The sequence below is a fragment of the Etheostoma spectabile genome, chromosome 16 (genome assembly GCF_008692095.1).
Source record: "Etheostoma spectabile isolate EspeVRDwgs_2016 chromosome 16, UIUC_Espe_1.0, whole genome shotgun sequence".
Taxonomy (NCBI): Eukaryota; Metazoa; Chordata; class Actinopteri; order Perciformes; family Percidae; genus Etheostoma; species Etheostoma spectabile.
This window is the reverse complement of record NC_045748.1, coordinates 7,102,972-7,130,309: the sequence shown is the minus strand read 5'-3', so window position 1 is coordinate 7,130,309 and position 27,338 is coordinate 7,102,972. Positions and strand designations below refer to the sequence as shown.

The window sequence follows — 27,338 nt, the reverse complement described above, 5'->3', positions numbered from 1 at the left end:
CTGTGAAGCAGACAGCGCTGATCTTGCGGGCTTTTTCTCATGTTAATGCATCCAGTTTGTCAGGCATTACCAGGGCATGGCAATCTAGCCACGGGATCTCCACTGGCACCCTTGATTGCCCGAAGGCCTCCTATAGGGTGACAATAAGAGACCCCATCAGTCTGAAACTGAAGATATAAAAAGTAATGGTATAGGTTACCACTGTGAATTAAAGATGAAAAATCCTGATGAAATAGGCTATGACAGTAGTTATTAAGTTATTGTGATTGTTAAACGTGTGTGAGTGAGTGAGTGAGTGAGAGAGAAAGAGAGAGAGAGAGAGAGCAACGCAGGGGGTAGGTATCATAGAATTGCCCGACAGATGCTCACACACGTCAGAGAGAGAGAGAGAGAGAGAGGAGAGAGAGAGAGAGAGAGAGAGAGAGAGAGAGAGAGAGGAGAAGAGAGAGAGAGAGAGTTGCATATGCAGACAGGGAGGACTGGGCAGACAGACAGAGCAGTGTGCAGAGAGGTTTGGGGTTTTAAAGTGCAGGTCAGCGGTGCAGTTTGCTCATTCACACCAGTCTCATCATCACTAACTATCCTAAACAACTAGGAATCCAGATTTAGACGCTTTGTTGGGCTCTAGGTGCGTTAACGCGTGCATCGACCTGTTGGTTCAATCTGGCTCGAAACTCTCAATTCTTCGGATAAACTCGCGCAAACTTCTTTGCAAAACGCCGCGAAGAAGGCAATGTAGAGAAGGAGGTGTGGAGAGAGCTGCCTCGCTGAGAGGGTGATGTGACCCTGCGTAAACTCCAATGACCAGCTCTCTCTCGCGCTCTCTCTCAAACACACGTGAAACAGCAGCAGCGTGTCCGTGTCCAGGGCTGGAGCCAGCATGACTCTGTCCGGCGGTTTGTCGGATACTTGTCAGCTCATTTTACGCGACCGCACGGAGCCGGAGATGTGGAAGTAGGCTTCTTCACCCATGCTTTCTGGGGAATAGTTGCTGCAACACGTCGGGAAGTGAAAACAAGCTACCTTGCACACTTTGGAGAGAGCTACGATGCGGGGCACTTTGGGCGCATTCATTCAGTCCTGTGCGCTACTGCTGGTCCGAGCAGACCAGTGGAGGCTGAAGGACTCCGCCAACTGCGAGCTCAACAAGAAAGTAAGTCACTATGAAGCGAAAATAAATAGGGAATTACACTGCTCCAATGCTGCAGTAGGCTATGGTTATATCCACTGTAAGTTATTATCTCTCGGAACTGCCACATTGTATTTTATATTGCAGTAGCTATAAAGTGTCAGTAAAGCAGCCCTAAAGTGCCATCCATCCTCTTTTTTGCTGTTTGACATAGGCTGCTGGTACATCAGGGACACAATATTTGGTCCAACTTCCTAATGTTTAGTTGAACCTCTATGTGGTATACTTGTGTAATTTGGGAACCTGGTTCCCACTTTGTATTGATGAAGTGTATTGTACTGGTGGAAACCAGCCTTGTCTTATGTTTTGTATAGGTTTGTAACAAATGACTATTTTCATGATTGATTTATTATTTATATCATATTCTTTCAATGAATCTATTACTTCTAAAATAAGGAAAAAGATTTTGCCCATCACAAGTCCCAATAGCCCAATGTGTTGTCTTCAAATAGTTTTCAAATAGTTTAATAATCATATAATGGTAATTAATAATTATATAAACATTAATCAGTTATCAAAATTACTTATGATTTCTCTTCTGTCAGTGGACAAATAGACACATTGAGTCATCGTTCCAGCTAGTTGTGCGCATTGGCTTTTAGTAACATGCAGGTCTTTACACACTCTAAATGTGTGTATTTGGGGGGAATGGCATTCATTCAAGACTTACTCTGTCCTTTTGTCCCTTTTATTGATCAGCTTTCATGCAGTCAATCACGCCCTTTAAACTCACCCAGAGCATTTCAGGAAACAGGAAGTGGGAACTTTCTTAGCTTAGCTTAACATTCTGGGCTCACAGTCTGACAATCACTAACATGTGTATTGTTTGTTTGGCACTTGGGTCCTAAGTGGCCTGTTAATAAGTCATTATCAGTCTGTTAGCAGTCTGTCTAATAAACAGCCTCTCACAGACAAAGTGGTGGCTTGGTGTCAGACAGGCCCAGCGTCGGTTCAAGTAGATGGCATAAAGCAAGTCTTTCTGTTTCCTGATTTCTCTCTCCTATATGGGGATATCATCATGTTCTGACTTACTCACTTATTTACGGGTAAAAGTGTTATAAAATTGAGCAACAACAATTTTGAAAATCAACATGGCAAACATTTACTGGTTCCAGCTTACCAAATGTAAGGGTTTCCTGATTTTCAGTGTTTTATATCACTGTAAATGGAATGACTTTGGGTCACAAAATAACAAGCAATTGGAAAACAACTCCTTGGTCATTTTTAACTATTTTTGACAAGGCCATTAATAGATCAATCAGAAATACAGAATACGGAAAGTAATGTTTTTTTGCTTATTCTTATCCCCCCCAGCAAACTGACTTAAACTCCTTCCTGTGGACGATCAAAAGGGATCCCCCGTCATATTTCTATGGTACAATCCATGTTCCCTACACACGCGTTTGGGACTTCATCCCCGAAAACTCCAAGCAGGCCTTCCAGGAGAGCAACATCGTCTACTTTGAGCTGGACCTGACGGACCCTTACACAATCTCAGCCCTGACCAGCTGCCAGCTGCTCCCTCAGGGCGAGAACCTGCAGGATGTCCTGCCTAGAGACATCTATCGGAGACTTAAAAGACACCTTGAGTATGTAAAACTCATGATGCCTTCATGGATGACCCCAGATCAGAGAGGGAAGGGACTCTATGCGGACTACCTCTTTAACGCCATTGCTGGGAACTGGGAGAGGAAGCGTCCCGTGTGGGTGATGCTGATGGTGAATTCGTTAACCGAGGCAGATATTAAGACACGAGGGGTGCCGGTGTTGGACTTGTACCTGGCTCAGGAGGCCGAGAGGATGAGGAAGAGGACGGGGGCTGTCGAGAAGGTGGAGGAGCAGTGCCATCCACTCAACGGGCTCAACTTCTCCCAGGTGAGTTCCGGCTTGTTTTACATTTGCACCCTGTCAGCAGTGTTTGGAATTGTCTCTGTGTTTCTGTGTGACCAAACAAGATAACGGTATTGACATAAAAACAGAAATGCATGTCAGCATTTGTATTGAGCCAGTTTGGTAAACACAATGGGTGAGGGGGGAGAAAAAGTTAGATTTATGCAACCTTACGGTATGTGTTACGGGTGTCTAATGGTGGTTGCTTTGTGACGCAGCTCGTGAGTTTACCCTTCACACTTTTTAGGTTGTTTCAATAAACTCAATGTCACATCTACTCCGCTGAAGGGGCTTCACATCTCCTAAAACACACCAGCACTGAGATGTGTAATGCAAATGACAGATGAAAAGACCAGATGTATAGATTCAAAGTCAATTTTTTTAAATAACAGAGGCCTCTAGTTTAGTCTTTTCCTCTCTTTCCCATAGCTCAGTTGGGCAGAGAAAGGTGTGGTGTTAATAATCAGCTGTACAAACATTCAGCCGTGCTCCGCCACGTTCTTTGTTATTAAAGAAAAATGGATCCTAATGACTCGAGTCTGAAATTGCCAGAAAAAAAAGAAACCTTGTTCCCAAAGCACACTTAAGTCCCCTTGTCTGCCTGTCAGTCTGTGCCCCTCTGTGACCCTTTCATTATTACAAACATCTCTCCAAAGCAGCAGTCACTATGAAATCATGTTGTGTATTATTGAGGAATTTCTGCTAATGCTGGTCAGGAGCTAAGGGGATTACACTTGACCATTTACCCTAACACCCATAAGTTTAAAGTGTTGTTATTTTAATGCAGCTAGGTCGGCCCTTCAGACTATAAGTCTCTTCCCCAACCACCAAGCAGCACTTTTATTAGCATTCTCTTAAATCCTAGATGAACAATGTGTACGGCTTGATAAACACATTGAGTTTAAGTCGCAAGGAGGGAAGATTTTATTCTCTGACTGAGATGAGATGATTAAATTTACACTTCTGTTAGGGAAGCATTTTCACACAATGAACATTTAAGTCATTATTTCTTGTTATTACACCCTTTTTGTGTTATGTAGAAGTGTTCTGGATGTGACCGTCACCACCAGAAATACTGCAGCAGTTGGTTTGGTTGATATTTTTTTGTGGTTGTGCAAATAATGACTTTGATATTTGAGACTAGGGTTTACATCACGTCCCCGTCGTTGGTTTCTTTGAGAGCTGGATTTAGGCTTGACACAAAGATTAGCAGGAATCCAGTCATAGATACCTATGGCATGAGTTTCAATTTGGAATTCAGCGTCAGATTCCAGTTCATATCACATTTTTTTTTCAAAAGTATTTTTTGGGGCATTTTTAGGGATTTATTTCCACAGGACAGATGAAGACAGAAAAAGGAGGAATGACATGCAGCCAAGGGCAACAGGTCGGAGTTGAACCCACAGCCGCTGCGTCGAGGAGTAAACCTCTATATATGTGCGCCTGCCTTACCAACTGAGCAATCCCAGCCACAGAATCAGAAAAGTTTACGCGTACATCAGCTGTGGCGTACTGACTGAGCAGCCACAGGTAGAGTGTGACCACTAACCTAAAGGAGGTAGCAGACCATCATAAATCATTCTCCTAATGGTCGTATTGCCTCTTTTGGAACTTGGAAGACATTGACAAACTATTTAGCCATTTAAACATGGGGACTATCTGTTATGAATATCACAGAAATAAAATGGATGGCTGAAATTGGGTTTGTCAACAGGGCTATTAAGAGAGAAAACCTCCCATCATCACAGCTTTCATTAATTAGATCCACAAAGCCTCCAGAGGGCTCGACAATAAATTCTAGTGTCCCAGAAACAACCCTGACACTGCACCAGGACAGCACACTGCTTGGCACTCCATAATTTCCACACTCGGTTTCAATCTGATCAACAGCGGCTTGATGAACGCCTTAACCGCGCCTGTAACAGCCCGCTTGATATTTCACTAAACATTTTCTTTCACAGTCGTCACAGTGTAGTTGAAAAGAGCAGTTCAATTTAATGCCTTTTAGCTCAACTCAAGTGTAAGATGTCCTGATATAGTGTGATGAGTGAGATACACTCTTGGCTAAACAATACTGCCGCCTCAGACGCCATTCTTGACTGAAAGTACTGTTTAATGAGGCTAAAGCTAGTGAACCATATTTACGGTCTGTAATAGTCTCTGCAATGTTTTCACTGGCCATTGACATCTGGCATTAAATCTACTTTAGAGGAAAGGCAAATTGAAAATAAAATATTCATGTATTGAGGAAGAGAAAATTCCTCTCCTCCTGCCTTTGTTAAAACATGTGCACAGCTGATTGGATGAACCCATCGCTCATAGGGCTGCCACTGGTCTTTGTTTCTGATATCCACAGTGGAGAATGTTGATGGTGATGGCTGTTCTGGAGTCATAGAAATCTAGTTCTTAAGAAGTTTGGGGTGAGAATAGGCTTCATATGTCCTCTACAGCACAGTTTGAAAAGTTGTTGGTGAGGTTTGGGAGTTTTAATGAGGTGGTGAATCCCACAGGACATTTTTAATTTCACTGAGGCACTGGAGAAATTGGTCAGCAGAGTGGAGCCTTCAGCTTGTCAATACAATCTTTAGCTAATTCCGATGAGGAAAGGCTCTCATCCAACCTTGTTTTCTGTTTTCTTAACATTGTGATGTGCTGCTTTGATTACAGCTGCAAAGCAAACACCCATACTGTGATGACCAGTCACCTGCTGAGCTAAATCAGACAGATCCTGATGCATTGCATCTTATCAATGTGGTTGTTCAACAGTTACATTATGTATATATATATATATATATATATATATATATATATATATATATATATATATATATATATGTGGCCTTTGGCGTAAGATGTATGGATATAACTCATATTTTCTCTAAAGCGAATTACACATTATGTTTCATAAATATGCAATATATCCTCGTAAGAGGAGTTTTGTTTTTAAAAATAATTTTTTCGAAATGTTTATTGTGTTCATCTTCACAGTGTTTCTTCAAATGCAGTTAAAGGTCCCGTGACATGGTGCTCTTTGGATGCTTTTATATAGACCTTAGTGGTCCCCTAATACCATACATGAAGTCTCTTTCCCAAAACTCAGCCTTGGTGCAGAATTACAGCCATTAGAGCTAGTCCCACAAAGAGCTTTCCTTAGTATGTGCCATTTCTGAGTCTGTAGCTTTTGAGGAGGAGAGGGGGGGCCTTGACCAACTGCCACTTTGCTCGTTTGAAATCCATGATGTCTCTCTCTCATGGGTGGGCCAAATTCTCAGGACGGGTAAAGCAGAGAAAGGGAAGGTAACCTTGCCTCTTATGACCTCATAAGGGGAAGATTCAGGCCCGTCAGAGCTTTTATTTTGTCTGGGGGGGGGGGTATATTAATGGTTAAAAACCTCATAAAGTGAAATTTTCATGCCATGGGAAGTGTAAAGAAATATGTTGGTACTTTAGTCCTGGCTTTGTACAGCTTTAACGTTTTGTACTTATAGGCTATAAGATGCAAACTAATGCATTTAGAAAATAGGGTGCTTTTTATCTCATATAACAAGTGACGTGTCCATTTTTGCCTGCCACTATATATCAAGCCCATTAAGCTCACTATTTTCAAACCACAATGGATTATACTTTCTATACTGGGATCCCTAATCTGGCTAAGCATGACTGCTCTTATTCTTGCATGGTGCCCCTCGTCTTTTGAAGAGCAGGCTCAGCCTTGCCCATTACACTAAGTGAGCTTGTTGAGGACAACAATGGCCGTATGAAGGCCGGCATTCTCTGACGCTGTTGTTGGAAACCCGCGGGACATTCCACACCTCAGTGGAGCAGACCTGCTAATGAAAGTGTTGTTTCTTTCCTCCCATCACTGGGAGTAATGGTGCATGGAGAGGTGATGAATGCAGGTCTCAGTGTACGTCTATGAGAACAGGGAAGGGGAATGTTTGAAGCCCATTTGGTTCATTCATGACAAAGAGGGACTGGAACAGGGAGAGTTGAGATGCAGACTGAGATCAGTAGAGGAGCCATTAAGGAAGGAAGGCGTGACTCCGTCTCCATTAAAAGTATCATGACGTTACCTCTGTTTGACAACCTTGCTGCTTTAGATGTGGTTTTTTCTTTTCCCTTGAACTGAAGGCCAAAGGGCTCTGGATCTGCTGGGCTTAACTAGGCAAGGTCTGATGTTATCCAAACATAAAGAAGAGATAGCCCCCATAACATTTCACTCAATTATCATATTGTCCTGGCTGTCTGTAATTTAGACTTTTCCATACCCAATTTCAGAAAGAATGCTCCTCCTTAAATTTGGCTGTAACAATTGCCCTTGTTCCTGCTTCAGTTCACATGTCTTAACATAACATCTTTCAATATTTGGGGTTAGAATTTTTTAACAGATCAACTTGACCCTGTGGTCAACAAATATCTCTGAACACAGGGAGTGAAGTCTGTTCTCAATTACAGCAACATGGCAGTGTTCTCTTGGTTAGCGGTTTTAAACTTTAACATTGAATAAATCAAAGTACAGTTTGTTACTGACTCTGCAGATTTGTGGGAAAATGACTAGTACCATAAACCAGATCAGAGAGGTCGTGTTTGAACAGACCAAAACTCATTGGACAGGATAGACGGCTGTCACAAAGTGTGAGCATCCCGAAACTCCCACACCATGCACTGTCTGGCTCGTAACGACTGCTAAGTGTGTTGGTCATGTACATGCTATGAAAAGTGAAGCTCGACATCCTGGACAGTACAATGGCAGTCCTTATTTTTCAGCTCTGCATGGGCAGCTCTTTTGGGCAACCCGTCACTGATTTCCAGAGTTAGCCCACAGAGGAAAATATGTCTCAGTTTCCCCTCGTTAATGAGATTAGACGGCAAAATAAGAATGAAGATGACAATGATGATGAGTAAGGGTGACTTTGGGAATCCTGCAATTCATTTTGATTCAGAATATTGGTGTCCTAGTTAATATTGGGCACACTATTTCTTTAGGCTCTTACTCCACAGAAATGCATTCAGAAAATACTTTGCTTGGGTCATGCAAAGCTAATTAAATTAATTAAATTGCCAGTTTTGAACAAAACTACGTGGCATTTTTGAATCGATTTGAGAATCACAGAGGGTAAAAATCACGATTCATAATGTACATTTTATTACTCCCACTTATTGTATGTGTGTACGCGTGTTCGGCACTATTTCTTGACTGATGGACCTCCCATAGTCACTACACCTGGACAAAATGTAGTCCCACACATAACCCCCTGTAAAGCCACATATTGTTGTTTTTACACTTTAGTGTTTGTACATATTTACCTAACAATATGCACGGCAGTAAGCATGATCGAACAATTTGAAAAACCAAAATGTATATTATCCAAGAGTATATGAAACCCAAATTAACTAAAGAAATGGTTACAAAAATCTCCAGGAGTGTCTGGTAGTCTGACTCTCACATTTAAGTTAATGTTCAGCTTGTTTAAAGGTTGTTTGGTAATTTGCTCCTAAACACATCATTTTGGTGCTGGTGATTTTCCCTTGGGTCTGGCTAAAACCTCTTTGGAGGGTGCCAAAAAATTCCTCTATATTCAGGAAAAATCCTGTAGTAACAATCTTTTTATTTCATTTTTGGATGAAAGCAAATGTGTGTATTTGTGTGTGTAAGGGAAAGAGAGAGAACATATGCTTGAATGATGACAGTATTACACAGCAAAACCCTGGCAGCGAATCAGATTAAATCTCATTTGTCCCACTGGAAAGAACCAATTAATTAAGTGGTCACCAGAGCAGAATGGCCGGCAGTGATGAAATGTATACATGTGCTCAAATGGGTAGACACAGCCAAAAAATGACAAGAACAGCAATAAATCTTAACCTGTGCTCGAACGTATTAAGGCATTTCAAGGAGGACTTTCATGCTGTGCCAGATGATTGTCTTGGCTTAAAGAATATTCATTTGTTATTGAAACAAATGATTAATCACACGCACGTGTTTTAGTAAACCGATGAAAGATTTTCTAAGTACAAGTTATCATAATATACATATTAACAGGAAACCAGAAAAAGTAGATGTTTGAGCCGTGAGTTAGATTAAAGTCAGATATGTTAACATATAGGCTACTTGAACAGTCTTTCTCTAAGATAAATACACATGATAAGATGCTCACACGCACATGTATTCCTCCTCGTAAGCGATTTGTTTCACAAACATCTTATTATTTCTTTGTCCTCAAATAGTTTGCAACCTTTAATCTGACTTCACTCTACTTTGTTCAAAGGGAGTAAACTTTCCATGTTCAGTTGCAGTGTGCTGCGTGTTTGCCCAGTGTAATTGCCTGTATCCGTTTATTATTGTTTGCGTCTGTGTGTGCATGAATGTTTGTGTGCAGTGTGCACATGTGCACTTCCGTGCATGTTTGCAGGAGTTTATGTTCACGTGTAAATGAGCGTTTGTATGTATGCATTTATAAAGTTATACGGTTGAATTTTCCAACATGTCCTCACAGCTTCCTTCCAGTCCCTGGTTTCATGTGGCACTGAGGTGCTTGATTTCTTCCCCACTGTTGACCAAACAGTCACATATTAGATGTCTGACATTCCCTTGTCATTATCTGTCCATCTGTGTGGATACTTGACACCAGAGACAAAGATGCTGAGCTCCTTTTACTTCCAAAAAACGTTTTTTGATATACATAGAACGAAATTGAAGAGTAAGGTCTGTCAACAAGTCATCATGAAGAGAACTGACTGAACAAGGTCATCAGTGGGATTTGCTTACTGTATGGACTATTGATAGACATTGATGCCAGTGAGTTAGTTTTATAATAAGAGGATTTGAACCAGCCTTGCTTCTATTTTTTAGGGGTATGTCCGTTTCCACTAAACACTTTTTGTATGATCATTAGCAAATCCCCCCTCTTTGCTGCTGTCATATCAAGGTTAAATAATTTCACCAATTTGATTTTCCATTCCTGTGCAAGTCCACCCATTTGCAACGTTTTTTTCTTTTTCAAGTGTATTTGATTGAAAGTGGATCGGATGCAGCTGGATGGTACCAACTGCGTGCCAAGAAAAAGAGCTTAGATCCTTGAAAGTATATACAGTAACACACTCCAGTGGAGGGGAGTCTGACTTCTGGAGACTGCTGCAGGCTTTTCCTGGTTGTGTAACGCAGGCTTCTGCAGCTCAAATGGGGATTTAATAGCTTGTCTCTCTGACTTAACACCGGGTCATGAAATCTTGTGCAGGCTGAAGAGCCTCGTAGCACGGTCATTGCTCTGGACCCATGCTAATGTTCAATACTGTAAAATAATTTGATGCTTATTACCACGTTTCATCTGCACTTATTAATCATCATAGAAAGCTGCATATTGAGGCCGGTAAAGCCACCTGGCAGTAAAGGATGTACCTTACTGATAATGGTTTAGTTGGCCAAATGGGTCCAAGGAAACACTCAAGTTAATTAATTAATGAATCAATTACTTGAGCTACTCCAAAGACTAATGCATAATAACTCAAATGAAATAAGTAGAGATATCTCTGCATGTAATTGCAGACGAAATATCAAATATCTCTATCACTGCTTTGTTTTAGGAGGCAGTTTTCCACTCACTGTTCCAACATCTGATTGTGAAACCTGGCAGAGGGCGGCCAATAGAGAAACACATTTGGGATTCTGCTGTTTCGCAGTGTGCCTCCACCTTAATTTAAGTAATAAAAGCTCAGCATCTACAATTGTACTTAACACTCACTAACAGCGGCCTTCCCATATTTAAAGCTAATGTAAGTTATACGTAACAGCAATTAGAGTCAATACGATGCTAATTTCAATTTGTGTGGTGCCTATCATTCCTTCCATTGTTGTGTTAAATTAAGAGTTTTGCAGGCCTGAATGTGGCCAGGACCCCGGGGTCATTGTTTTTACTAAGCTATGACCAACAAGCACTGAATTAGCATGTGACTGACAATAATATAGGAATGCCATACAGGCTCTTTTTTTGGGAAAAAAGTCATTATATGAATTCACGTGTATTAAAAAAAAAAAGTAAATTTGCAGAACTACTGTAACATTGTAACACTGTAAGCTACAGTATCAAAATACAGTTGTGAAAAACGTTGAGGTTAACATATCTCCTGTTACATCAAAACACTGCAGATTTCAGTTAATCCTTGATGTAAAACACGTATATAACACCTTGTATGAGGTTTCTATTGTTTTAACATTTTAACTTACAATGACTTACCGGTGCCTACTTTTTTCCCTTAATGATACAATACCGATATTTTGTTTGCAGGCTGAAATAGGGTTGCGCGATGTGAGGAAAATCTCCAATTGCAATTATTTTGACTTATATTGTAATTGTGATACGATTCACGATATTGGAGGGAATGATCATTTTTGCATCATTATTCTCATTTTCATTTTAAAATTATTAACATTGAAAAAAATTAAAATGATTATAGTGTGATTTTTGAGAATCGATTTGTAGGCCGGGACATCTCTGCAGCACCACAATACTTAATTCAGAATGGTTTGACATATTTGCTATTAACAAATATTGCGCGCCCTTGCAATTTGGATATTGTGATTTATTACAGTTGCGATTAATTGTACAGCCCTAGGCTGAAACATTAATTCATCGTGTTCACTTGGGCTTTTCATTAACACTTGTTAATTAAAATTGTTAAATAAGATAAACATTTACTTGACTAATAGCTGTCATTTGTTTTCACATATGCAGCATTCACTATTGACACTTACTTTTGGGGCTTATTTAATCCTCTATTAAGAAGATACTGTATCAGTTGCAGTAATTGGTCAATTCAACATCAATTTCCATGCTGCCACATTGTGTGAATTAAGGCTACACCCACACATATATGGATTATAAATATGGAAATATAGTGATAGGATGGAGCCTAAGTGTTAAAGGAATCCACAACTTCAACACGACACTTCTATTTTTCTGTAAGAATGGATTTGGCTGCATTAAACAATGTTAAGGTGTTGCATATGTGTGAGAAGAAAGTCGGTGGCTATATGCCAACAGATAAAAGGTGGTCCCCGGACATGATAGCTATCTGATATGATGGTAACAATGATCTTCTTTGCATTCCTATACATCAGTCGTGAAAATATTTATGCATTTTTCCAAAGCCTAGTGTTAAAAATTCAAGAAGTCAAAATTAGAAAAGAATCTTATATCCGCACTGTTTATAAAATGTATTGGATTTTTAGTTTTGAGAATCCGAGTCATACAGTTTCACAGTAATGAGCACAACTACAATTATTTTAATTAAAATGCATATAAATGAAAGATAAATGTTTTTTTTTAAGATAGGGTAAATTACTACTGGTATACGCTTTCTCTGTACTGGCCAGGTTTGTGGCTGGTCTGCATTAAATCAACACTGTAGAAAAGAGCCAAACCTGGCTGGACTTCAGCCGAGCAATACGAGGCCAAAGTTGTCCACAAGCTCCCACACAGGATTAATAGTTAGTGCTTCCTCGCAGAGTGTCACCTGAATCTTGTGGAAAGGTTTTGTGCAGCAGCCACTTTGTGACTTAATTGGTTTGTTATTTGACTGTAAAACGAAAGAGGATTCTTTTTTTTCCAACTATTTGCTTTGAGGAAACTTTACTTTTGCATAGAAATGTTGAAACCTGAGAGTCTTTAGCTGGTTAGTTAATACAAATATACATAGAGTTTACTCAATAATGCTTTTACTAACTAAAGCTAAAACTAAGTGATATAAACAAAAATTATATTAATCTTATAGAGGAACTATATGCAGTTATTTTTTAGTTTAATTTACCTTAACTGAACAGCTTTGGAGTCATTGGAATAGTTATATGACTTTTTTCGAGTTAAATGGTGGTCGTCTCACCTCCCCCTAGCGAGCCGCCGGCCTCAGCATCACGAAGGATTGCGTAATATCACACATACGGCCATTTAGGAATCGGTTAACAAGGTAGCGAAGCGGCAGACTGACCGAGCGAGGAGTCAGACACAAGTATCTGCCAAATATCTATTCCGAAGCTGTAGGGGGAGCTCTATAGAGTAACCTGTGAGGAAGAAATGGCCAAAACTGCATAGTGGCCCTTTTAAATTGAGTAATAAAGGGTGATTTCACATGAAAATACAGATGCTGAAACAACATTTTTAAACCTATAGAAAGTTGAACCACATGGTTTCTGAGCTAACCTGCCCATAAATCCACTTGTGTCATTCTGGCTTCCATCTACATTTTAGGTGGCTCTAGTGGAATTTCACAGGTGGGCACGACATAAGAGGGTTTTGTGAGACTTCTCCACAGATGTTTTGACCAGATTTAAATTCAGACAAGAAAATATCTTGGCACTGTCATGGGTGTTTACACAAACCTGGAGTGAAATTCAGTTTCTTTCACTCTTTCTTACACTGCAAAGTTGCTCTCTAAGATAACTTGCCAAGTTAGCATTGCTGTCTTAATAATTACAGGCTGCTTAAGTCATCATTAGGTGCTTGTAAGATATTTGACTGGATAACAGTTTCTACCAATTGGCTAGAAAGTTTAATGTAACAACAGTTGGACAAAAATAATTCCAATAGAATCGCCACGATCAGGTGTTTCACTGGTGGAGCTGAAATTATTCAGCACTATTGTTCTGCCGTTGATTGACAAAGAGAAAGCCATCTTGACAGTGTTGGTCGGAGAGCTGGAGAGTCTAGAGATAGAAGAAGCTATCATAGCTTATTAGCATTGTTGCACCATTCACTTTTATTTAACCTCCTCTGTTGGACTAAAACTTTTCCACAAAAGCGAATGAGTTTGCTAGCTGACAGTTAGCATTAAATCCACTTGCAACAGAGGATACACAGTACCCAGCATGTTAAAAATGGTTGAGAACAGTGTTGCCTGCTCTAAAAGTCAGTTGTTGTATCTTTTTAGTGGAACACATTTCATCTTGATTCATAGTTGTTGCCTCATGGATGACTGACAGATATAGGTCCGAACACAACTGGAAATGTGATGGTCTGCTGCTTTCACTTTTTTTGCCCCCGTAAAGGAGAGAAAGGAAGCAATATTGTATAAACCCGTGGTGTGTGGTTGAGTTTTTATCTCTGAAGTTTCCTGTGAAGCAAGCAGCAGATAATGTTTCTGACTTCTAATGGAGACACTGCTATTTCTCTTTTTTTCTCACACACTTTCTTCCTCCCCATTACTGTAGTATATACACCTGACACACACACACACACACACACACACACACACACACACACACACGCACACACTTTAAGCATTCACATTAAAGTGTCCATACACGTCAGACCAGCACATACATAAACATGTGTATCAGATTACTCCTACCACCCAGAGTCAGTTCCACGCTGTGGACGAAGTTTTCAGGGTTGTCTCTTCCCAAAGACTGTTTGTGTTTTGGGGGTTTGTCTGAGCTGGGGTAGCTGAGATCATAAAACTTGAGAGAGCTTAACAGCGACGCCACTGTTTGGCCTCCCAGCTCATTTCACCACTCTGTTTCCCTCTGTGTGTGTCTGTCTTCATGTTTTGGTTCCTTTACAAAGGTTTTTACAACCTTGGTGTCATTTTCATAGCTTTGGACACCGTTCTGGATATGAACACTTTTTTAAAAACTTTTCAGATAGCATGGCTTTACGGATGGCACTGTTGGTCTGTCCACCACTTTGTTACAGAAAGAAATAACTCAGCATTAAGATAGATTGTCATGAAATTTGATACAGATATTTATGGTCCCAGAGGTAGAAATACACTGACACCAATAGTTCAACAAAATGTTTTCAGTGAAATGTCCAGACAGCTATGGGGTGGATTGCCATGAAATTTGGTACAGACATTCATGGTCTCCAAAGGATGAACATTAATGACTTACGTGATCATGTGACTTTAGCTCAAAGCCACTGCTATACCTCAGTGCAGCATTGCAGAGCTGCTAGCGTGAGACCTGAGTAGACTGTTGATCTTGTTATTTAACAGATAGAAGATCACTCAGTTGTACCATAAAATGCATGGGACGTAAGTGAATTTTTTTAAAGTTAAAGAAGTTTTAAACAAGTCCAGTGCCACTTGGGACATACAAAAACTAAAATTTTCCATAAATACAAATTCATTTGCAACAGATAGATATGACCAAAAATACAGAAAAGCATAATCCTTTAAGAATACTTTGCAGCTGAATCCCACAATTGTAATCTAAAATCTGATGCAAACCACTCTCTGTCCCTGTATTTCTCAGTGTGTCTTTCTCTTCCCACAGCACTACACTGATCTAAAATTAGCAGAAATCTTTTTTTTTTTGTATCTTGTGTCGTTAGTTTAGCTTCGACAGTTGTTATTTTGGTCGTAACCTCACATGACAGCAGCATGTTTATGCGAGTACCATCCTTAGTGAATGCAAAGGATACACTTTTCTGAAAACTGAACTCTCAACACACAATTGTTTGGATGCTTTTCATATTTTGTTGGCTGTTTATAAGTCTGTGATTGTGAGGATGTGGGTCGTGGCAGACGTCTGCACAACAACAACCATCTCTCTCTTCCCTCTGTCTTGCTCTCTTTCTGTCTTTCCATCTTGCCATCTTGCCACCTATACCTCTTAATCACTTTCTCTCGTTTTCCCTCTCCTTGCTCCCACTGTCTGTCTCTGAATATTGATTTTGCCTTCTGTTTAATCCTCTTAACCCTTTTGTCTCCTTTATTGATTAGTCTTTCACCACAATACACAGATGCATTTCTCAGATGGTTTGGACGTTTGGTCCCATTTCCTTGACATAGCCTCATTCAGTATGTGTGAGGTTTAGGATTTGTACTGGTGGTTAAAGGTCGAGTGTCTTGTACTTTGAGTCAGTGTTGTTGTTTAGAGCAAGGGAACAGAGGCAAGCTGACAGAAAGGGTTTACATGCATGGCTGAGTGCTAGTATGTGTGCAAACCCGTTCAGTTGGGTTTGCCAGCGGTGCTTTGGTTCTGAGTCCGGGCCAGTGGTTTAAAGGGAATTACAGATACTCGTAAATAGCGCTGTGTGGGTTTTTGATTCCTGCTGTCTCTCTATCTGACTTCTGCACAGTCAAGAAGTTGGAGATTGATTTCTGGCACTGCTCGGGTGATCAGATGAGAATGGGTGAAATGTGGGACTGGATGATTTATTATTTATATTCAGGAATTCAACTGTCTGCCATGTAAACCCAAACCTACAAATAATAAATCATAAAAATTATGAACTTAAGCGTAATTCTGAAACAAATAAAACAAACACAAAGTTTTGGTCTGTACAGTTGTGCTGTTAGTTATATACTAGGCTACTATCACTAACTTATACTGTGTGTAGTTTGCTGCTAGCATGCAGCCTGACGTCTGACTCTCTCCCATGTGAAACACCAAACTCCTTCCTACATACATTGCAAAACGCTTTGTTTGCATCAAAATTTGAGCCTAGCCTCCTACGTAAGGCCTACATACTTTTGCAGCCGCCTCATTGAACTGTTTTTAATGTTCTATGAGAGTACAATTACTCAAGAGTCTGCTCTTGAGACTTGAGACTTCCTCTAATTTTTGGGACAGTTAGGGCAGAATTCGGGATTTAGGACAACTGCTTGGATTTCGGGATTGTCCCGAATTTTTCGGGACGTCTGGTCAACCTAGGCACTGCTGTCAGAGCTGATTGAGAACATGTTGTCTTGACAACATGTACCCGTCATCCTTTGCAGTAGGAGACTGGATGTCTTTAAGACCAAAGGCATTGTTTCGTAAATGAGCTGTGTCATTTAAGATAAGCTGTAATCCTGTTAACTGAACACGTTATTATTATAATGTTGTGACTCCTGAATTGAAACCAAGCAACTTATGGCATGAAATGTAAATCTAACAAACAATAACAACAACAACAAGCTCAGAAGAACAGCACCGTTTTCAGCCTTTTACCAATGCATTTTTCAGAAAGTCCATTGTGGATTTATTTGTTTTCATTTGCTGAAGAACTAAGACAACATCAACCCAGAAACACTTTATCCTTTACTTCGTCTGAAAAACAAAACAAAATGTAAAAATGTATGTTCAGCACATGTGTATTTTATTGGAAAATGTGAAATGTGTTGCTGAGGGCTTTTTATTTCCTTTCCATTTGCATCATTAAAGGTTTTTTTTGTTGAAATAATTCACAGTACCAATAGGCCTGCACAATTAATTGGTATAAAATTGCAATCTCGATGCAGCCTTTATTTTTTTTAATTTTTTTTATTACTTCAATTCTCATTTAATTTTACGAGCCAACTGCATCAAAAACGCTACTACTTTCTTCTATGAGGTTTTAAACATTGACTATTATAGAATATAATAGTTTTTAAAGTGCTTCCAAGCGCTTCAATGCTGTCTCGACACTCTTCATTGAGGCCTTTAGGCTTACAGGCTTGTGGTGATGCGGTTCATGTGTGCAATAAACATTACACTTCATGGTCAAAAAAAAAATGGCAGAGAATTTTGATATCAATTGTAAGCTAAAAAAATCACGATTCATATTTTCCCACGATTCGTTCAGGCCTAGTAACCAGTCTCTTCTTTACTTTCTTACTTGTCTTAAACTCACTGCTGTCTAACCTTGGGTCACCCAGCAACCCCGGGAGATGAAATACATGCATAAAGGACACATATCGCAAAAAGGTGTATACATTTGTTTGAGTTTGTAGCTCCAAAATTAGATATGTTGAAACATTAAAGGAACATTTGCTGTATGCACGGGTTTTAATTTGAAGACAGTCCTTTGTATGTACAAACTGCTCTGATGGAGCAAATACTTCCTATTATTAGTATTAGGGCCAGAGCTGGGAGAATGTTGAGAATTAAGTCATAGAGAATACTGAGAATACTGTTGTAGTAAACAGGTGGGATCAGTCTGGCACCTTTTAGCTGTCCAAAGATACTTTAATGAATTATTACCTTTTTTCTCGAAATATAGCGTTCCTCCAAAAAATAACTATTACTTTATTCCCTCAAAATATTATGACTTTATTCCTGAAACAGTGGCTCTAATATTCTGTCTTTCATGGAGAATAATAACGTAATAAAATAAAAAATACTAGGCATTTATGTCACTCTTAAGTTAAACCAACAATGTTGGTTGCTAATTTATAAATTATCACAAAAAAAGATTAACAATAGTATACTTACCTTGTGTCCTTCACGTTCGCATGCATGACATAATTAATAAAGGATAAAAATGAGTCAAATATGAACCATTCTAATGGCGCTTTTCCAATGCATGGTACCTACTTGACTCGCCTCGACTCTACTCGCCTTTTTTGGTTTTCCATTATGAAAAAATGTCCCTGGTACCAGCTAACAGGTACTTTGTTCAGTACCACCTCAGTTGAGGTTCCAAGCGAGCTGAGGTGATATCAAAAGGTGAAAACCTGCAGACTACTGATTGGTCGGCGAGAATCGTCTCTATTCACTTCGTCATCATTCTTGCGACAGATTAGAGGGGGGTGAACTGAACAAACCCGCCATGTTTAAATAGTTTAGCCATCATTTTTCTTTTTGCTGCATCCAGCTTCTTTTAAAACTAAATTGTCTTCTGGCTGTGGCAACAGTCCCATGCTGAAAATCAAAAGCAACACACCTTTGACATTCTGTGTGTGTGTTGCGTTAGGTCACGTCAGTTACCTGCTACCAGAAGACCAGCTCGAATCGAGTCGAGTCGAGTCGAGGCGAGTTGATTTGAGTCGAGCTGAGCTGAGCCGAGTCAAAGCACCATTAATGGAAAAACACCACAAAAGTATTCCCAAAAATGATATAGTGTCAGTTAGCAGGTGAATCTTTGGTGCTGACAGTGGTTGCAACTTGGCTACATTTTTATGCATGAATACAGATAATATTGATCTTATTTGCTACTCTTTTTCCGTTTGCGTGACAGCACACACAATGTGAACACTTGGATGGTCAGTGTGTATCCACACTAAGTGCTTGCAGCTGTATTGGTATGAATCTCGGCATGAAACAGTGTTGTTCTTGACTCGTGCCGTCCTGAAGATTAACAGCGTTCCTTCAGTTGACAGACAAGCCATGTAGATTGATGGCTGTTTTCCTTGTGGCTCGCTGTGTTTTTAAGAGCCTTGTGTTGTTTCTTAGTGGACTGATGGGCTGAGGGAGAGGGAGAGGGAGAGGGAGAGGGAGAGGGAGAGGGAGAGGGAGGTTAAGTCTGTGTACAGTAGATATCTGTGGTTGCCAACTCTCACAAACTCTTCTCTTGAAGGTTTGTGTGTGTAATTATCTGCATACTAATATAATAATGAGGGAATTGACTTTTGTTGTCAGGCTTAGAACTCATCTCATGTTGACATTGTTTTTCAGTTGATAATCAGATTATTCTAAATATTTTAATTGGTTTTAATATTTTGATTACCGATTAATCTGTCAGTAAGTTTTCATTCATTCATTATTTAACCTATAAAATGTCAGAAAAAAGTTCAAAGAGCGTAAGGTGATATCATGGAACTGCTAGTTTTGAAGAATTGTTGGCAATTAATTTACTGTCGATCAGCTAATCACTGACTGTGAGTGACCCTTTATTTCTTTAAATTTTCATTCTTTTATGATTCAATGTTTTATCATAATAGAAGTGTACACATGTTGGCATGTCTGTGTCTCAGGGTGTGTTGGTTTGGACTCATGTGCAGCTTGTTCATCTTGTAGTGCAGCATGAGAGTGGGGGTTTGAGAAGTTGACATTTCAATCACCACAATCCCCAAGACACACACACACACACACACACACACACACACACACACACACACACACACACACACACACACCACACACACACACACACACACACACACACCACACACACGAACCTTCAGCCATTTGGTTTGAGGCTGATTCCCTGTGACAGCCTAAATATTTGGCTGCGTCCGGGCACCAGGGTAAATGCACCCCACAAGAATGTTTTTATAGGGAGAGAGAGAGCGAGAAAGAAAGCGAGAGCAAGAGAGAGAGAGAGAGAGAGAGAGAGAGAGGCCATCAATGTGATCTACGCAGATCATATGTTCATTGTAACAGACCCCCAGTTTTGCATTCATAGGCAGTATACACTGTCAGCAGATAGACTTGTTTATAAACAGATAATGAATGACAATAATAAAATGCAAATGTAATACAAAGTAATATTAATTTGTATTTATGTTTTAAGCGTTGACAAGTACTGTATTACTTAAAATGTCTAGATGCTTACAACTCTTTGGTGGACTGACAGGAAATAATCAACAATACATCTGATAATCAGTTAATCTTTTCCTTTACCTATAATGTCTTCAAAGGGAAATGTGTCTCAAAGACATGGTGAAAGATAGTGTGCACACAGACTTTCACATTGGTTACATAAAACAATACAAATCCTTATGACAGTTTGATGTCATGGGATTTAAAATCATTTAAAAAAAGCTGTCCTTCTGTAACGCCATATTTCAAGTTCAATTTTGATTGTCTTTGCGTTTTGGACTGTTGATCAGCTGCAACAAGCAATATGAAGACGTCATTGTCTGCTATTCAAAGATTGATTGAATGCTCAGAAAAATAACTAACTGAGTAATCAATAAAAATGACAACCCCTGCTTAATTATATCCGGTACAGTGAAAACCCATTTTTTCACATTTTGAAGAGAAAGAAACTTTGTTTGTGCATAGACCCCAGCTGTCTGGCTCTATGAGAGAGCTGTTCATTAACATTCTTTGATTTATCTTAACAAGATCAAAAGGAATAAGCTATATCAATTATGCCAGAGGATGGATTTTCCTTTCAAAGAGAGGAGAAAAAAATGTTTTTGGTCATGATAATTGCCAAAGATGTAGGCCTAGGGATTTTCTCTGTGTGACTTGGCGATGATATCATCATCTTTTTTTCTTTTCTTTTTTGTTTCATATCCTCCTGTGTAGAACTCTAGGCCCCTTTTCCCCTTTCTTTTGTCTCATATTTGAAAATTAATATAGCTATCTTCAAAGGACTGCTTCGAGCTCAGCAGAGGCTACGGTAATCCACAATGATGAAGCATTTAAACACACACAAACATACACACACACACACAAAATCACACACACACACATGTTCATGTGTACATGGACAGACACGTACATGCACATACAAATCCGTAGAGAAAAGTCCTAATCTTGTACAGGTGTACACACGCTTTAATGCACAAAAATACACACACACACACACACACACACACACACACACCACACACACAACACACCACACACACACACACACACACACACACACACACACACACACACACACACACATCATGAGGGACCTAAGGAATGCAGGGGTCAAATCTTTAAAGACCTGGCTGATAGAGGGGATGTATAGGATCAAAGGAAAGAGAAAGGGAGGGATAGATGGATGGAAGGAGGCACAGGAGGAGAGAGAGGCAGTGAATGTACAGGATCAAAGGGGAGAGGAAGGGAGTGAAATGATGGAAGGATGAATGGAGGAGCGAGAGCTAAGGTGCAGGCTACGGGGGAGAAAACTCAGGAGGGAGTTTGAAAGAGGGTTTGGAGGAGAGAAAAGAGGAGACGGGAGGAAAAAGAGGTAGATGGGGAGAAATATAGTGACAAAGTGTAAAAACAATATAGATAACTGAAAGGTAAGTGTGTGTATGTGTGTGTGGGTGGGTGTGTGGGTGGGTTTGTGTGTGTGTGTGTGTGTGTGTGTATGTTTAAATGGTGGGGTCTCAGCCAGAAAGTAAAAGTTCACTTGTGCAGTGGTGAGAGATTTATATATGTGTGTGTGTGGTGTGTGTGTGTGTGTGTGTGTGTGTGTGTGTGTGTGTGTGTGTCTGTGTGTGTGTGTGTCTGTGTGTGAATGCCAGTGAATAACTGCTGAATGAAGCTGTGATAGACGCAGTACCCATTAGCTACTTTTGACACAAATTTCTTTTAAAAAATGTTTGTTTTACATTTTCCCTGTCCTTAATAAGCAGCTTTCGCATTTTCTACAACCAAAAACATTTGTTGAAGAATTTGAAATGAAAAACATTTAACTTCAATTATGCTAGGGGAATACTCCACCAAATGTTTTTGGTATTCCAAACCAACATTACTTGGAGGCTTTAGAAGTGACTCTGAAAGATTTTTGAGGTTACTTCTGTCAGAAGATGGCTGCTGTAATCAGCTTAGATTCACAGGAGTTACAATGGTTTACAATGCAGACTCAATGTCGTGGCTGTGTACAAATTGTAAATAGAAACTTCTCAAACTACTTGTGCAGCAAATCAAATTCTCCACTGTTTATTGGTGTAGTATTTAATATTATTACATGGCTTGGTTGAATTCTAAGGCATTCTGCGGTCTGTGATGTCTTGATAATAGACCTACTACTTAGCTGTAGTCTACTGCTACTACTAGCCTACTACTTAGCAGAGCGTTGCCATGGAGGCAGTTCTGTTCACTCTTTAAGACAGCAGCTATCAATCCGCTGAAAGACGTCCGGATAATTTATCAGCTGTGGCAAAAAGTGGGAAAATGTGGATCAACTTCTGTCCTCCAATTCAAGTAAACAGCAGATCCGGTTGAGTGTCCATCGCTACATCTTTATATACGCTCCATGATCGCTATGCAGTAACAGCTGTAGGGACAACAATGCTAATTGGTCAATGTTACAGGTGTGTCAACTGCAGCGGCTGTGCAAAAAGGAAACAAGCTGAATGAGGACATAAACGTTAACATAAATGTCCCCAAAGAAGCCATTAAACGTGTCTCACTTCACCGTCAACAGAAATGTTCCTGCAGTGATTAAAACAGCAGCTGGGTGATGTCCACTGCGCCCCCCCCCTGGGGTCAGCTGAGAAAAAAAACTCTGTGTGCACAGAATAAAAACCTGTTCCCTCAGTTTAATAAACCGTACGCACAGATGCATAATCCATGCTCTGGGTTTTATAAACGTGAGCAAAGTTAGAATAATATTCACAGATTCAAACTTTCAATTACAAAGATCAAGTACTCTATAGTAAAATTATATTAAATCAGTTTTAACAAAACGAGCCGTCCTCCAAGCTGGAGAAATAAGATTGGACCATCTATAAACTACAACACAAAAATATCTATTAATTTAATGATTAAATAAGGTAGTGTCCATCCATCCATCCATCTTCATCCGCTTATCCGGTATCGGGTCGCGGGGGCAGCAGCTCCAGTAGGGGACCCCAAACTTCCCTTTCCCGAGCCACATCAACCAGCTCCGACTGGGGGATCCCGAGGCGTTCCCAGGCCAGGTTGGAGATATAATCTCTCCACCTAGTCCTGGGTCTTCCCCGAGGCCTCCTCCCAGCTGGACGTGCCTGGAACACCTCCCTAGGGAGGCGCCCAGGAGGCATCCTTACCAGATGCCCGAACCACCTCAACTGGCTCCTTTCAACGCGAAGGAGCAGCGGCTCTACTCCGAGCTCCTCTCGGATGACTGAGCTTCTCACCCTATCTCTAAGGGAGACGCCAGCCACCCTCCTGAGGAAACCCATTCGGCCGCTTGTACCCTTGATCTCGTTCTTTCGGTCATGACCCAGCCTTCATGACCATAGGTGAGGGTAGGAACGAAAATGCCCGGTAGATCGAGAGCTTTGCCTTCTGGCTCAGCTCTCTTTCGTCACAACGGTGCGATAAACAGAATGTAATACCGCACCAGCTGCTCCGATTCTCCGACCAATCTCACGCTCCATAGTCCCCTCACTCGCGAACAAGACCCCAAGGTACTTAAACTCCTTCACTTGAGGTAAGGACTCAATCCCTACCCGGAGAGAGCACTCCATCGGTTTCCTGCTGAGAACCATGGCCTCAGATTTAGAGGTGCTGATCCTCAAGGTAGTGTCTCCAAACTTATTACAACTAGGAGGAGACATATTATAATTGAGGCAAGTTTACAAACATTTGTGTCAAATTATTGATTTCTTAGAATGCTCATCCGATTTTGTCAACTAATCTATTAGTTGATTTAATCGACAACTCTGTAAAACTGTGATTCTCCACAAAGGGTAACGCTAAAGCATCACTTTAAATCTTGTTTTTACCAGTGACATTCTCATATGTTTCTCAGAAATAAGTCATTCAACATGAAAAACCATAAAAAAAAAGACTATGACCAAAATGCCAGATTAGTCAAATAATCCACTAAAAGTGGACAGTGTATGGCAGCATAATCAAAGTTAGGGTTATGGGTGGAACTAGAAAACCTTCAGCATGGACAGCCGTGACCTATGACCTCATCATGTATTGGTATGTATTCTTTTACAATCAGCCCTGAAATCCGCTGCTAAAATCAGTCCCTTAACCCCCACATCACCTGGAAGATGAAATAGAGGACAAGTTACTTCCCGCAGTTCAAATTAAATAATGTAGTCAAATAAGTAGGTGTTGGCATGTAAATAAATGGGACTGCCCGAGGACAGAGTCTCTGTAAAACCCTGGCAGTGCTGCTGTTCTACTAGGTCTTGTTTTAAGGCTGACTGCTCACATTTCAACATTTCACTGATAACATCCCTCATACAGTAACTCAGAATCCCTATCTCTGTCTATTTCTGTCTGCCTTCATGCTCTCCTCCTCTGACATTTCACTGATATCATCAGTACTTAGAGGCCATTTCTCTCATTATCTCTCTCTTTCTGTCTGTCTTTCCCTATTGGTTCAGCTGTAGTGTTTCTTTCTCTCCTGCTTTCTGGTGGAAATGATAGCCTGCTCGCCCCACTCTCTCTCTTACATCTCTCTCTATATGATGAATGGATTGAATGAATGAATGAATGAATGAGTCATTTTATTATTGTGTCATGCATACAACAAAATATGCCCAGCCCACACAGGCTTACGAGACACCATTAATTAGAACAAAGTATCAGATGCAACTAACAATAAACCCTTAACAAGTAAACCTTCTAGTCTTTTTTTGCCAAGCTTTAGAAACAAAGTCGCCAACTTATCTATATTAAATTTAAACAACCACTCCAATTGGTCATCATCCGTGCACCAAAACATTTCAGGAATTTGGACAGACATTTCATGTAAGGTCATGTTCTTAATTCATCATAATACGGACAATACGAAATAAAATGTGATTCGTTTAGAGAGAGCCTTGTATTACTCTGATATTATCAGGGAGTCAGGAGGAAACAGAGGAGCTATTGGAAGTCTTCATTTGTACTTGGGAGATGGCCAAGGCTCATTGAATTGGCTTCAAGTGCTTTGTGTGTGTGTGTCTGTGTGTCTGTGTGTCTGTGTGGTTTGTGGTGTGTGTGTGTGTGTGTGTGTGTGTGTGTGTGTGTGTGTGTGTGTGTGTGTGTGTGTGTGTGTGTGTGTGTGTGTGTGTGTGGGGCTGTATGAGCACATGGTTTGTCATCAAAGTGTGGACAGGTTACTTTTTGAGACTCTTGTTTCAACTCATAGACACGTTTTTCTGCTCACACAGTTAGTCGGAAAAAAACACACTCACCAAGAGAAAGATAGTTGCATGCAGGCAAACACATGCTCCTCTTTAGTTTCCTACGAAGTTAAATTGGAAATGTCACTGAAACATTCTCCAACTCCAGATTCAGCACGTACAATCAGAATGACATCAATTAGCCTGAGGCTTTACCATACAAGGAGTTTATCTTGATGTTTACGAGCCGCTCACATTGCACCAGATTCATACTGTGACAGGACCTCAAATACAGTTTACATACACTATACATTTATATACAGACAAAATGTGTTTCTGACAAATGGAGATTAAATACCTCAAGTTATGTTATCTATTAGACAGCAGTGTTGAGTTTGAAATAGTATAGCCTACTGGGGATGATAGTGACGTGGCGTGAAAGCAGTCTGATGTTGAACAGCGGTTTGAGCGTTGCAGGCTGTCGTGCGTTCATGCAGTCCTGCTGTTTAAAGTGGGCTTCCTCCTCAGTAGGGCTGAGTGATGAATTACAACTAAAACACACAGTAAATAGCTCAAATTTCAGCCCATAGATTTCAACACCTATTTAAAGAGATCCACTCTTTTTACATTTTCAAATGATTTTCAAAGAAAAAATGAGAGGGCTACTACTCACTATTGCCGTTTTTCAATTACATGGTACCTGCTGGACTCGGTTTGACTCGACTCAGCCGCGGTGCCCCATCCTCCTTTTTCCATTGCAGATTAGTACCGCCTCATGCGTGAGGCAAGCGTGGCTGGTCGTCACGGCAGGACCTAACGCAATATGCCCAGAACGTCAAAGGTGTGTTGCTTTTGATTCTCGGCATGTAGCTGTTGCCACAGCCAGAAGACACATTAAAAGAAGCTGGAGGCAGCAACAAAACACAGCTGGCTAAACTATTTAAAAACGTCGGGTTTGTTAAGGACACCCCCATCTGTTGATAGCAATGACGACAAAGTGATTAGTGACGATTTTCTCTGATCAATCAGTAGTCTGCAGTTTTTCACGTCACCTTTTGGTATCGCCTCAACTCGCTTGGAACCTCAACTGAGGTGGTGCTAATAAAAGTACCATTTAGCTGGTACCAGGGACTTTTTCAAAATGTAAAACCAAAAAAGGCGATTAGATGCAAGTTCTGCAGGTACCATGTAATGGAAAAAACGCCATATAACTGCTGAATTTGTATGATGTATGGCTTGTGTTAAGTGTGTCTTCTTTTGTGGAACTGTGAAAACTGGTTGACATGTCTTGCTTCTAATGATGCTGGCAAATTGATTATTGGCCCTAGTGCGTACAGTTGCTAAGTGGATATTCTCAACAGAATAACGATTGGAAAGTGAGCCAACATTTCATAAATGCAATTAATTTAACCTCTTCTCAGAGACACTCCACTAAGCATGCTTGCTACTTTTCTTGCAAATGCTAAGCTGAGCTAACACACTTCAGAGCGAGAGCAGAGTTTTTTCAGCCGAGCCACCGAACACTCCAAATCTCCACATGTGGGAATCCGACTGTGATGATGTTTGCTCTGGATGCACACACCCACCCCACTCCATCTCAACAAGAGGGGACATTTCCATGACAAAGGACAATTATTGACTTTCATTGGCTGCGCTTGCTTTGATATCAGCAAGGGGTGTGTCTGTGTGTCTGTGTGTGCGTGCTGATGGGGGTGGGATAGGGGGCAGCAGTGGAGGAGAAGAAGAAGAAACAGGGGGACCTGATGAAAGGAGCTGAGTGGGAAAATGCACCCACTGACCCACAGTGCACTAACAGAAGAGGAGGATCACAGTAGAAAGAAAGAAATCATTCATT

At 40.4% G+C, this 27,338-nt stretch overlaps 1 protein-coding gene across 1 annotated transcript in view; it reads left to right on the top strand.

The window, feature by feature from the left end:
- Positions 1-472: 472 nt before the first annotated feature.
- Positions 473-27,338, top strand: part of trabd2a (TraB domain containing 2A) — a 63,623-nt gene continuing 36,757 nt past the window's right edge. The window contains exons 1-2 of the mRNA XM_032540128.1: positions 473-1,153; positions 2,504-3,064. Of these exons, the coding sequence (XP_032396019.1) occupies positions 1,049-1,153; positions 2,504-3,064 (666 nt within the window). The 5' untranslated portion in view covers positions 473-1,048. The remainder of the gene's footprint in view (positions 1,154-2,503; positions 3,065-27,338) is intronic.